This window comes from Ranitomeya variabilis, chromosome 5 (assembly GCF_051348905.1).
Source record: "Ranitomeya variabilis isolate aRanVar5 chromosome 5, aRanVar5.hap1, whole genome shotgun sequence".
Lineage (NCBI taxonomy): Eukaryota > Metazoa > Chordata > Amphibia > Anura > Dendrobatidae > Ranitomeya > Ranitomeya variabilis.
In genome coordinates, this window is record NC_135236.1 from 70,762,558 (window position 1) to 70,776,632 (window position 14,075).

The 14,075-nt window shown below is 48.6% G+C and overlaps 1 protein-coding gene across 1 annotated transcript in view; it reads left to right on the top strand.

The window, feature by feature from the left end:
- The first annotated feature begins 9,171 nt into the window (after positions 1-9,171).
- RHOBTB2 (Rho related BTB domain containing 2) overlaps positions 9,172-14,075 on the top strand; it is a 42,355-nt gene continuing 37,451 nt past the window's right edge. Inside the window, exons 1-2 of the mRNA XM_077262178.1 lie at positions 9,172-9,396; positions 9,490-9,554. Of these exons, the coding sequence (XP_077118293.1) occupies positions 9,502-9,554 (53 nt within the window). The 5' untranslated portion in view covers positions 9,172-9,396; positions 9,490-9,501. The remainder of the gene's footprint in view (positions 9,397-9,489; positions 9,555-14,075) is intronic.

Here is a 14,075-nt window from a genome sequence, read left to right on the forward strand (position 1 = left end):
CATAATGTTTTTCATCGGTCATTGTTGCGCAGGTATGAGGTACCGGTTGTGCCTTCCGTTGAGCCTCCTGCTCCGGTGTTGGTTGAGGGTGAGTTGGAGTACGTTGTGGAAAAGATCTTGGACTCTCGTGTTTCCAGACGGAAACTCCAGTATCTGGTCAAATGGAAGGGATACGGTCAGGAGGATAATTCTTGGGTCACTGCCTCTGATGTTCATGCCTCCGATCTTGTCCGTGCCTTTCATAGGGCTCATCCTGATCGCCCTGGTGGTTCTGGTGAGGGTTCGGTGCCCCCTCCTTGAGGGGGGGGTACTGTTGTGAAATTGGATTCTGGGCTCCCCCGGTGGCCACTTGTGGAATTGAACTTGTGTGCATCATCCCCTCTGTTCACCTGCTCCTATCAGGATGTGGGAGTCGCTATATAACCTTGCTCCTCTGTCAGTTTCATGCCGGTCAACAATGTAATCAGAAGCCTTTCTGTGCATGTTCCTGCTACCAGACAACTCCCAGCTAAGTTGGACTTTTGTCCTTGTGTGTTTTTGCATTTTTGTTCCAGTTCACAGCTGCTGTTTCGTTACTGTGTCTGGAAAGCTCTTGTGATCGGAAATTGCCACTCTGGTGCTATGAGTTAATGCTAGAGTCTTAAAGTAATTTCTGGATGGTGTTTTGATAGGGTTTTCTGCTGACCATGAAAGTGCCCTTTCTGTCTTCCTGCTATCTAGTAAGCGGACCTCGATTTTGCTAAACCTATTTTCATGCTACGTTTGTCATTTCATCTAAAATCACCGCCAATATATGTGGGGGCCTCTGTCTGCCTTTTTGGGGAAATTTCTCTAGAGGTGAGCCAGGACTGTATTTTCCTCTGCTAGGATTAGGTAGTCCTCCGGCTGACGCTGGGCATCTAGGAATAAAAAACGTAGGCATGCTACCCGGCCACTTCTAGTTGTGCGGCAGGTTTAGTTCATGGTCAGTATAGTTTCCATCTTCCAAGAGCTAGTTCTCATATATGCTGGGCTATGTTCTCTCGCCATTGAGAATCATGACAGTGGCCTTCCTTGTCGCGGGATGTGCGTTCCTTTGTGCAGTCTTGTGGAATTTGTGCTCGGGCTAAGCCTTGCTGTTCTTGTGCCAGTGGTTTGTTGTTACCTTTGCCTGTCCCGAAGAGGCCTTGGACGCACATTTCCATGGATTTTATTTCAGATCTCCCTGTCTCTCAGAGAATGTCTGTCATCTGGGTGGTATGTGATCGTTTTTCTAAGATGGTCCATTTGGTGCCCTTGCCTAAGTTGCCTTCCTCCTCCGAGTTGGTTCCACTGTTTTTTCAAAATGTGGTTCGTTTGCACGGGATCCCTGAAAATATTGTTTCCGACAGAGGATCCCAGTTTGTGTCTAGATTTTGGCGGACCTTTTGTGCTAAGATGGGCATTGATTTGTCTTTTTCGTCGGCCTTCCATCCTCAGACGAATGGCCAAACCGAGCGAACTAATCAGACCTTGGAAACTTATTTAAGATGTTTTGTTTCTGCTGATCAGGACAACTGGGTCACTTTTTTGCCATTGGCCGAGTTTGCCCTTAATAATCGGGCTAGTTCTGCTACTTTGGTTTCTCCTTTTTTTTGTAATTCGGGGTTTCATCCTCGTTTTTCCTCGGGTCAGGTGGAGCCTTCTGACTGTCCTGGAGTGGATATTGTGGTGGATAGGTTGCATCAGATTTGGGATCATGTGGTGGACAATTTGAAGCTGTCACAAGAGAAGGCTCAGCGCTTTGCCAACCGCCGTCGCTGTGTGGGTCCCCGACTTCGCGTTGGGGACTTGGTGTGGTTGTCTTCTCGCTTTGTTCTTATGAAGGTCTCCTCTCCTAAGTTCAAGCCTCGGTTTATCGGTCCTTATAAGATTTTGGAAGTCCTTAACCCTGTGTCATTTCGTCTGGACCTCCCAGCATCGTTTGCTATTCATAATGTGGTCCATCGGTCGTTGTTGCGGAGGTATGTGGTGCCTGTGGTTCCTTCGGTTGAGCCTCCTGCCCCTGTGCTGGTTGAGGGTGAATTGGAATACGTGGTGGAGAAGATCTTGGATTCTCGTGTTTCTAGACGGAGGCTTCAGTATTTGGTTAAGTGGAAGGGCTATGGTCAGGAGGATAATTCCTGGGTTGTCGCCTCTGATGTTCATGCGGCCGATTTGGTTCGTGCCTTCCATGTGGCTCACCCTGATCACCCTGGGGGTTTTGATGAGGGTTCGGTGACCCCTCCTCAAGGGGGGGGTACTGTTGTGAACTCTGTTTTCGGGCTCCCTCTTGTGGTCACAGGTGGTATTGCGTGAGTTTTATTTTTGGGCTCCTCCTGGTGGCTTTGTTTGTTATCTTGCGGGTCTGTGGTAGGATCAGCTGCCTCGTTATTCTCTAGGGCGGTTCCTATTTAGCTCTGCTTTACCTCCACTTGTTGCCGGCTGTCGATGTATTCAGTGCTATTCTGATTACTCCTGACTATCTTGGTTTTCTCTCTCTTCATGAGAAGCTAAGTTCTGTTTGATTATTTTTTGCTCATCTGTCTGCAATATGATTTCTGTTTATGATGAGTTTAGTCCAGCTTGCTAATATGTGATTTCTTGCTGCTGGTAAGCTCTGGGGTACGGAGTTGCTTCCCCCGCACTGTTAGTTGGTGCGGGGGCTCGAGCAATCTCTGCGTGGATATTTTGAATAGGGTTTTTCATTGACCGCACAGTTCTCTTCCTATTTTCTGCTATCTAGTGTTAGTGGGCCTCATTTGCTAAATCTATTTCATCTCTGCGTATGTGCTTTCCCCTTAACTCACCGTTAATATTTGTGGGGGGCTTTTCTATATCTTTGGGGGTAATTTCTCTGAGGCAAGTGAGGACTTACTTTCTCTCTAGGAATAGTCAGTTTCTCAGGCCGTGACGAGACGTCTAGGATTTCCAGGTAACGTTCCACGGCTACTTATAGTTGTTTGCGGATAGGATCAGGTTGCGGTCAATTCAGTTACCACTTCCCCAGAGCTAGTCGTCGGTTCAGTTTCTTAGCTAGTCAGATTTGCGATCCTTGCCACTAGGATCATAACAGGTATTCCTCCTCGGGTTCCAGCTCCAGCTCTGCCAGCCCCTTCCCGGGTCGGCCAAAGAACAAAGAGTAGAGGGTGAATCCGGTGGTGCTGTGTTTCCGATTGTTATACGCCCACACCAATTCAGGGACGGACTCAGTCCACTTCGCCTTCTGGTCCTCTTCCAGGGTTATCAGCATTTGAATCAGAGTGCGGTTAAATCTTTTATAAGCCCCATTCCCCTGTGGATGATAAGGGGTGGTCCGGGACTTATCGATTTTGTACAGCTGGTGCAACTCCTCCATCACTCTTCCCAGGAAGCAGGCCCCTTGATCAGAATGGATGCGCTTGGGACACCCATACACCTGTATGAAGTGTTTGCAAATTACGTGAGCAGCAGACTCGGCAGTCTGGTCCCGCGTGGGCGTCACTACGGCAAATTTAGTAAAGTGGTCTATCATCACTAAACAATGCTCATAGCCTTGGTGTGCTGTCCAATTGTCAAGTAATCTATTGCCAGTAGGTCCATGGGGCCAGAAGACCTCACCTTCTCTGTGGGGGCTCGTTGTTCTGGTGGTTTGACCAGCTCACAACTTCTGCATTGCTGACATACTTTCTCCTCAATGTTCCTTAAGTTGGGATGATAAAATAGGCGCTGTAACCACTGGAAAGTTTTTTCTGGCCCAAAGTGTGCTCCTTTCTCATGTGCTTCCTTAGCCACCTGATCTGTCAAGGACGAGGGAATCACCGTCTGCCATACAAGACCGAGTTCTGTTTGCAGGAATACCTTCTGGTACAGGATACCATCCCGCAACTGGAGCCTCTCCCACTGGCGTAGCATCTTCAGTATTTCAGGTGACATGGACCTCCTCTCGTGCCGATTGGGCATTTGTTCAGACACGACCGACCTTCTCAACTGAGCTAGCTCCGGATCCTCCTGCTGCACTGGGACCCACTCATCGCGGGGTTGCTCCAGGAAATTCACGCAGGCCTCTTCCTGTTTAATTTCCCGCATCGCTGTCACCGTCCTGGCAGTCTCTCCAAAACCTGGAACCTCCACATCTTCCAGTTCTTCATCCTGGCTGGGTGCTGGTTTGTGATAGTTTACTCGGGAGAGGGCATCTGCATGAACATTCTCAGCTCCTCTTTTATACGAAATTCTGTATCAAAACTTAGCCATTCGGGCTACCCAACGTTGTTCTAGGGCCCCTAACATGGCATTCTTGAGATGGGCCAACGGATTGTTATTGGTGCGTACATGAACTTCGGAGCCAGCCAGATATTCCACGAACTTCTCAGTCATTGCCCACACCAGCGCCAACAACTCCAGCTTAAACGAACTGTAGTTTTCTGGATTCTTTTCCGAGTCATGCAGAGACCGAGTGGCGTATGCGATGACGCGCTCTTTCCTGTACTGCATATGCGATAGTACGGCCCCGAGGCCCTGCAGGCTCCCATCAGTGTGCAAGATGAACGGTTGTGTGAAGTCAGCGTAGGCCAGCATGGGGGCCTCTGTCAAAGCCTTCTTCAAAGCCAAGAATGCCTCCTCCTGACGCTTCCCCCACTGTATGTTCCTGTTTTTGGCGCAAGAGGGCATTCCTTTCAATAACTCCTGGAGTGGATTAGCAAGGCGGGAAAAGTCTTTTACGAGGCGTCTGAAGTATCCTGTGAGTCCCAGGAACGCACGCACATCTTTCATAGTTTTTGGAGTTGTCCATTCTTGTACCGCAGCGATCTTCTCCTGGGAAGGCCTCACCCCCTCAGCGGAGGCAACGTGTCCCAAGTATTCAATCTCGGTATGGAAGAGGTGACATTTCTGGGGTTTCACTTTCAAGCCATACTTCTGTTGCCGACTCAGAACTTGCTCTAGTCTATGCAGATGCTCCTCAAAGGTGGGGCAAAGATGATGATATCATCCAAGTGGCTTCAAGGTTCAGGTCTCCCAGACATCTCTCCAGGAGTCGCTGAAATGTTCCTGGGGCGTTTGCTAGGCCGAATGGCATCCTGTCGAACTCATACAGTCCCATCGGAAGGATGAAAGCCGTCTTGGCTCGGTCTTGCTCAGACATGGGCACCTGCCAATAGCCGCTGGCCAAGTCTAACGTGGAGAAATATCTGGCATTCCCTAGTGCCGTCAGGGACTCCCCTATCCTGGGCAGTGGGTATGAGTCCCGCACTGTGCAAGCGTTGAGCCGGCGATAGTCCACACAGAACCGCAAGGACCCGTCTTTCTTTCTCACCAAGACTATAGGGGCAGCCCACAAGCTCTGACTCTCGTGCATAACTCCCTTCTTCGGCATGTGTGACAGCATTCCCTTCACCTCCTGGTACATCTGTGGGGGTATTTGGTGGTACCGTTCCCGGATTGGTGCCGCATCCCCTGTGGGTATCTCGTGGGTGATGGCCGTGGTACGTCCAAAGTCATCTTCATCTTTGGCGAACACCTCTTGAAATTTCCCCAATACGGCTTCCACCTGAGGTACCTGCTGCAGAGTAAGTTCTGAGAGCTCCGCCCTCATGCGTTCCAGTATCTGGCACCCTTCTTGCAGTAATTTGGGGTCCGGAGCTGCCTCCGCTTTGACGGTCACCAGCCACGGATCTTCTGGCCTTGCGGTCAGCTGTACCGCCTCAGTTGGGACCAACTCATCTGGGAGGCCAAGGACTTGGGCAACTTCGCTTCTAGGGGGCAAAGTTGTATCTGTCTCCCCCAAATTTATGCAGCGCACAAGGACAGTTCCATCCCGCACGGTAGCCAGGGACCGCGCGACCAATATTCCTGACGGCAGCTGGTCGGCTCTGCTGGGCTCAATTTGGACTTCGACCCCTTCCAGCGGGATGCCGGCTCGTATAGGCAGGGGAAGCACCGTCTGCCAACGGGGCAACACTCGATTGACTGAGGCGAGGGCGACGACTTGGCCGAGTTCCTTTCCGTCGCTGTATGCTTCCCGGACCTGGGCGGTCCGCATCAGTTGTTGAAAGACCCTTCTCTGGGGGGTTTGGTCGCTCCATTGTTGCAGGAACTGTTCCGGGGACTCGTTGAAAACCAGGCTTCCGAGGTCTTTTAACACATTCATGCCCAGGGTCACGGTATGGTCTTTAGCTACCTCTCCATCCACCAGTACCACTCCTCTTCTCCTGAGGTCTTTTCCGCAGACCTCTATGTTCATCCATACCACCCCTGCGACCGGGATGGGCAAGTGATTGGCCGCCATAAGTTTGATCACAGGGCCCCATTCAGGCCGTAGTGCCTCTGTGAAGTGACTGCGGAAATATCTCTCAGGCATGGTGGTCACTTGAGAGCCGGTGTCTATCAAGCACCGCACTGCTCTTCCATTGATTTCTGCCCAGACCAGAGGGCACGTGGAAACAAGGCTGTGGGGACTTTTACTACTCCTCCTCTGTTCTTCACACTCCGAGCGGTGCCCCTCGGGCTCAGAGCCACCTAGTTTAAAGGAGGGCGCGGGGATGGTCGGCTCCGCCGGGGACACCATCGAGCAATGTGGCCGGATTCTCCACAAGTGTAGCATGTAAAAGGGCTTCTCCTCCTGGTAGTTTCACCCTCCCTTCAGGGGGCAGCTTATCTGTCTCGCACCAGAGGGCCGAGCTCTTCTGCCAGAGTTCTTCTGGAGGCCGCCATTTCTTCACGGACCTGTCTAATCTCCATTCTCAGGTCCTCCACCCACTGGGGGATATTGCCTGCGGTGGTGGTTACCTCCCCCCTCTGCACCCTTCCCACCAGCCCCGTCACTCCCTGTTCTTGTTCTCGCACACGCGCCTCACTGCCAACCTCAGAGAAAGTCATGTCTGGCTTTACTCGCATGCGCTCTCGCAGTGCCTGTTTCATCATTGCGTCACGCAGTCCCATCACCAGCTGATCTCTGAGCACCACATCAACTGACCCAACCCTTACACCGTCCTTTCGTCTGATAGCAGTGTGAAGCTCTTGTAGGGCGTTCATGAATTGGGTCACGGTCTCCCCCTCCCGTTGTACCCAGTGAAACAGTCGAAGCATGCCAAGTTCCCCTACGTCAGTGGGGTCCCCATGCGTCTACTCAAGTATGCGCAGCACTTTGTCCAGGGTATCTCTCTCCCGGGGGGGACCTATGCATGACAGAATCCCGTGCCTCCCCCTCCAGGGCCATCAATGCAATTTCTGCCTCCAGGGCCGGTGTCATGGGATGCATCCTCATCATTCCCCGGATACGCTCCATCCAACTCTACAGCATTACAGTGTTCCCAGTGAACCTTGGCAAATTATTCAACTTGGCTCCCAGGGAAATGCTAGACCTGGGAACTTCCCCAGCTGCTTGGTCTGCCCTGTCCGCGCTACCGTGTGACATCCTGCCGACTACGCCAAATGTAATAGTTTGCAGTTACTGAGTATGTCACCACGGAACAGACAGACCAACAGTTGAGGGGTGTAATAACAGGAATCAGGTTCTCATCGCAGGGGGGAAGCAATGGAATATAACTAGCAATAAAACAGTGCAAAAATATGGGAGTCAAACAGTCTAACTGAAGTAAGCAGGATTTCTTGAGAAAAGGACACTTATCAGTCTGATGAGGACTTGTTGACGGGTCGTCTTCTCCAACGTAGGCGCCGAGAAACAGCGGCACTTGTCGTCCCTCTGTTGTCCGTGGGCTGAGTAGTCTCTAGGAGCCCGCTGCCTGGGGTTTCGGGAGTTAATGTGATATGCACAGGCTCTGAGTCTTTAGCTTTTACAGCACAGCCTATCCCGGGAAAACGATGGTCAGTCTATTGTTAAGTCTCTCACCAGGAATCAGGGGCTCTGCACTGTTAAGTCTCTCACCAGGAATCAGGGGCTCTGCACTGATACCGTGGGTACCAGGGGTCACAGTCTCTGTACTGATACCGCGGGTACCAGGGGGTCACAGTCTCTACACGGGCGAATGTCTCTACACGGGTCTCAAAGTGCCCCTCTCCAGTCACAGCAGAGTCCGCTTTCATGTACTCACAAGGTGCAGTCTTTTTGGCCAATCTCCATGTATTTGTCCTCTGACCGGGAGCTCTCTCTCTCTTTCCCGGAGTGCAGCTGCGCCCTGCTCTGACCGCTGTCACACTGCTCTGTTCCTTGCGCGCGTGCCTTTCCTGCTCTCTGCCCGCCTTCCTTCCTGTCCCAGTCTCTAAGTCTGCCCCCTGGGGAACCTGCAGCACAGCTCAATGGTTCCAGGCATAGTGCCGAGAAGGTAACCGCCCCCAGACTCTTCTTGTGCTTCACCTCCTTACAAACATACCCTTAGGCTTACTGCCCATGGCACCCCATATTGACGCCACCGCAGTTTGCAAGTTTTTCTAGTGGAAGACGCTTAATCTTCTGGCAGATTCTTCCTCGGAATTCGCCTGCAAAAACCTACCAGAAAACGCGCCAAAGAATGAACATACATTTCTTTGTAAAAACAACTCGCCGTGCGGATGTTCAGGTTTTTGAACGTCTTTTAGCCACTTCATGTTTCTAAAAACGCCAAGTAGAAGAGTCCTGACCATTCACTCTTCTGCCGTTTTCCTCTCGGAAGACTCTCTGCACTTTACATTACAAGATCAAAAGATGCCTTAACGGAGCATTTTATCAGCATTTTTTGCTTTAAAAAAAGTTGCGTTTTCTTCATTTTTCAATAGAGTGAAAAAAAATTACAGTTAAAAAAAAAAGACATCACAAAAACCCCCCAAAACGACGGCAGCTAAAAGCACCATTAAAATGCTCAGGAAGCGTCTGAAAAATTACACAAAAGTCGTTCCAGGAATAAAAAAAAGAAACTCCAGAGTTTCCTGAAAGGTCTTCTGCTTGAAAAAGTCAACAGGTTCACCAGAGTTTAAAAGATATAGTGTGCGCAGAGCCCGATGCAGATACAAGTGCCGTCAGCGTCTGTCGACGACCGGCTGCTGACCCTTCGGTAATGCTTGTGGACTAAAATGCCCTTTGGCTCCGTTTGGTGCCGTGTCTCTATTACTGGCTTATACCGGTACATGGTAATTCACCTATGTACTAAATAAGGTAATCCTATGGGGAGTTTAATAAGAAAGGCAATAGAAAAAAACTTGCTCTGGGGCATGGAGCCGCGTCCTGCATGGTTGTGCGCCGCGGAGAATTGTGGCAGATCAGGTTAGATATAAGGGTGGTTCACACCCACTCCAGGCCATTGGTCACACTGCCCGACTCCCACCTGGTGACGTCTGGAGGAATGGAGGGGGGTGTACTATATACCTGTCATTGTCCTCGCTCCAGCACACACCTGTCTACATCTGTAGAGTGACTAAGAGGCAGCGGAGTTCTGCAGAGGAGACAACTCTAGCAGTCATCTTGGAATCCTGAGCACGAAAAATCAGGTAACAATCCAGACTCCTAGGGGGAAGAACTGAGACCTATGGTGGACTGAGCTCATTCTGATCTTTCTTTTCTTTTTTTTTAAATCTGCACAGACCCCCTTGAAAATGGAGGAAGAGGTCAGAGAGATGATGGAGTTGACGAACTTTGATTATGACGAGTGAGTATTTTATCGCATTTCCAATGGGAACGTGAGACTTCTTGCGGATAAGTGTGTGAGTCTACGCCAATGTCAGAGATCCTTGTAGCCTCCTCAGTGAATTCCAAAAATTTGACAAATGGACAGTCATGTAATAGGGGTGATCAAACCTGTCACTTGTGATTACGAGGAGGGAACAAACTGCTGTACTTACATTAGGTCGGCAAATGGATATAGCTCCTATTTTTCCCATTCATTCAAAATTTTGGCGTGTCCATGTGTTTTCAAGGTGCAGAGCGATACCTTTGGCAGCGGTGTATTCCCAAAATGCAACCAATCCATTCTTTCTTTGATGAATTAGAAGCGCTCCATACACATTAGATGATCGACTTTACTTCCAAGCTCATAGTTTATAGTCATAAAGGTCAATGGAAACTACCCAAAAGTTGGAAACTACTACGTGTGCCCGCTGCCTGGATGCCGCATCCGTAGACTTGACCGTGTGAGTCTCATCCGAGACATGGATGAAAGTAGTGTATGCTGCGTCTTTTTTTTTCTCACGGACTCTCAGACCGAGGAAACAGCACTATCGTATAACATGGATCAGTGCGCTACCTGATTACAAACCGGATAGCACACATCCCATTTATACGCTCTTCTTCATGAGCCCTTAAAAAAACCTGACCTCGCACATACCAGTATTATTCATTTGGACTGTTCAGATGTCTAGTTTTTTTAACATGTATCGCATGAAAAAAATTGTAGCATGCACTTGCCTCTTTTTTATTTTGGATGAGACACAAGTATCTAAGTTTAAGGTGTGCAAAAAAAAAAATCAGGGTCAAACGTACGGTGCCCAATTTTTACAGATACATTGCATCTCTTTACATAGGAAACTGTTTTTGGTCTTGTAAGTTTTATTTATTGCTGATGTAGGAAAAAGGAATGAAAAATCATCTGTTTTTACTGGATGAAAATCTGAAGATTTTTTTACACGGACGTGTGAATTAAACCCAAGCATATGACCGTATTATAGGTCCAAAACAGCGGATCACACTCAGACCAATGTTATTTTATGGGGTAGTGCCCATGTCTGATTTTTTTCCTTGGACAGAGCTGCTCCGGTGAAAAAATTGCAGCATGACGGATTGGATCTGATATTTTGATTGCACTCGGCCATTCCAAGTCTATGGCTAGGTTCACATTGCGTTAGGGCAATCCGTTTATTTAGGGGCCACGTTCAGGGGTCGCGTTAACGTCCCCACTCTCGCAGATCCCCGATCTGCGAGAGCGGGGAACGGACCTCGGGCGCGCCGCGGACGCTGCAAGCAGCGTCCGAGGCGCGTCACAGAAGAACGGCACATCACTAGCGCGAGCCGAAAAAGGCACGCGCTAGTGATGCGCTGCAGGCGAAATTTACATTGCTGTCAATGGGTGCGCTAACGGACCCGTTGCACGGCGTTAATTGTGACATTTTTGCCGTGCAACGCTGTCCGTTAGCGATCACCCGCTAACGCAATGTGAACCTAGCCTATGAGTGTGTGGAAACCATCAGACTGCACTCGGATGACGTCTGAGTGCAGTCCGATTTCCACAGACTGACACAATGGTGAAGATGGAGAAAGTTTCTTCTCCATCTTTCTCCTCATCCAAAAGAATCACATCACACTATGATCTCACTCTGATCAAACTCTGATCACTCTCTGATCAGAGTGTTATTAGCATAATCATCCTGATACTGTCGGATGAGAGGACATACGTCGTGTGACCCTAGCCTGAATGTGATATTTTATTATGTCACTTCTCAATGCATTTGCCTTATGATTTGCAAATCATTCTGCAATGTTGTATGTAGCAAACATTTAGGAGCACCTGTAAAATCATGTGACTTCCATTTTTTTTGCGTATGAGAAAAAAACAAAAATAAACTTGGAAAGCTCCTTTAATAAATTATAAAGTTTGTATCTTGAAATCTAGTAATAGAACGCTCCTCTCAGCTTTGAGGGCATGTGCACTTTCAGAGTGCAGATTTTGCTGCGGATTCCACAGCGGTTTACACCTGCTCCTGTATAGGAATTCACAGGTGTAAAACCACAGGTGGAATCCGCACAAAATCTGCAAAAGAAACGCAGTAAATCCGCAGTGCGGTTTACCTGCGGATTTACCAAAATCAGTCCGGACCCCCAATGGTTGGATCTGATTTTCATAAGTGATTGGATCCGATTTTCATCGGTGGTTAGATCTGATTTTCATCAATGGTTGGATCTGATTTTCATGAGTGGTTAGATCTGATTTTCATAAGTGGTTGGATCCAATTTTCATCAGTGGTTAGATATTATTTTCATCAGTGGTTGGATCCGATTTTCATAAGTGGTTGAATCCGATTTTCATCAGTGGTTAGATCCGATTTTCATCAGTGGTTGGATCTGATTTTCATCAGTGGTTGGATCCGATTTTCATAAGTGGTTGAATCCGATTTTCATCAGTGGTTAGATCCGATTTTCATCAGTGGTTGGATCTGATTTTCATCAGTGGTTGGATCTGATTTTCATAAGTGGTTGAATCCGATTTTCATCAGTGGTTAGATCCGATTTTCATCGGTGGTTAGATCTGATTTTCATCAATGGTTGGATCTGATTTTCATGAGTGGTTAGATCTGATTTTCATAAGTGGTTGGATCCAATTTTCATCAGTGGTTAGATATTATTTTCATCAGTGGTTAGATCCGATTTTCATAAGTGGTTAGATCCGATTTTCATCAGTGGTTAGATCCGATTTTCATCAGTGGTTGGCTCTGATTTTCATCAGTGGTTGGATCCGATTTTCATCAGCGGTTGGATCTGATTTTCATCAGTGGTTAGATCTTATTTTCATCAGTGGTTGGATCTTATTTTCATCAGTGGTGGTTGGATCTTATTTTCATCAGTGGTTAGATCTTATTTTCATCAGTGGTTGGATCTTATTTTCATCAGTGGTTGGATCTTATTTTCATCAGTGGTTGGATCTTATTTTCATCAGTGGTTAGATCCGATTTTCATCAGTGGTTGGATCTGATTTTCATCAGTGGTTAGATCCGATTTTCATCAGTGGTTAGATCCAATTTTCGTCAGTGGATGGATCCGATTTTCATCGGTGGTTGGATCTGATTTTCATCCTTTTTTAGTCTTTCTCGTATGCAAAAAAAATAAAAATATCTCCTACGTAGTAATAATAATAATAATAATAATAATTTTATTTATATAGCGCCAACATATTCCGCAGCGCTTTACAACTTATAGAGTGGACTTGTACAGACAATAGACATTACAGCATAACAGAAATCACAGTTCAAAACAGATACCAGGAGGAATGAGGGCCCTGCTCGCAAGCTTACAAACTATGAGGAAAAGGGGAGACACGAGAGGTGGATGGTAACAATTGCTTTAGTTATTTGGACCAGCCATAGTGTAAGGATCGGATGTTCATGTAAGGGCTGTCCCACACGTCCAGATAATTCCGGTACCGGAATAAATCGATACCGGAGTTATCCGTGTCCGTGTGCCTGGGAACTCATGTAGGCCATACGTGCGGCACACGTGTGCCGCCCGTATGGCGAGTGGGTACCACACGGAGCGTGTGGTACCCACGCGTGTGGTACCCTGCATCGCGCTGAAGCCGCGATTCATATGTTCCCTGCAGCAGCGTTTGCTGCAGAGAAAATATGAATAATAGTGTTTAAAATAAAGATCTATGTGTCCGCCGCCCTCCCACCCCCTGTGCGCCCCCCCCGCTGGTCAGAAAATACTTACCCGCCTCCCTCGCTGCTTCCTGGTCTGGCCGCGGCTTCTAGTGTATGCGGTCACGTGGGGCCGATCATTTACAGTCATGAATATGTGGCTCCACCTCCCATAGGGGCGGAGCCGACTATTCATGATTGTAAATGAGCGGCCCCACGTGACCGCATACAGTAGGAGGCGCGGGGCAGAGAGGAAGGAGTGACAGCCAACGTGGGAGCGGGTGAGCATTTTCTGAACAGCGGGGGGGCGCACAGGGGGTGGGAGGGCGGCGGACACATAAATCTTTATTTTAAACACTATTATTCATATTTTCTCTGCAGCAAACGCTGCTGCAGGGAACATATGAATCGCGGCTTCAGCACCATGTGGGGGGGACAGCGCTTACTGTAGCGCTGTCTCCTGCACGCACACGGACCCCAGACGGAGAACGTCCGTGTGAGGTCCGTGTTTTACACGGACCCATTGACTTTAATGGGTCCGTGTAATACGTGTGTTCCCACGAACACTGACATGTCTCCGTGTTTGGCACACGGAGACACGGTCCGCAAAAAATCAATGACATCTGAACAGATGCATTGATTTTTATGGGTCTACGTGTGTCAGTGTCTCCGGTACGTGAGGAAACTGTCACCTCACGTACCGGAGCCACTGACGTGTGAAACCGGCCTAAAGCTGCATGAACCAGTTAACAGCCTAAGTATGTAGCAGTACAGACACAGAGGGCTATTAACTGCATAAAGTGTATGAGAACATGATGCGAGGAACC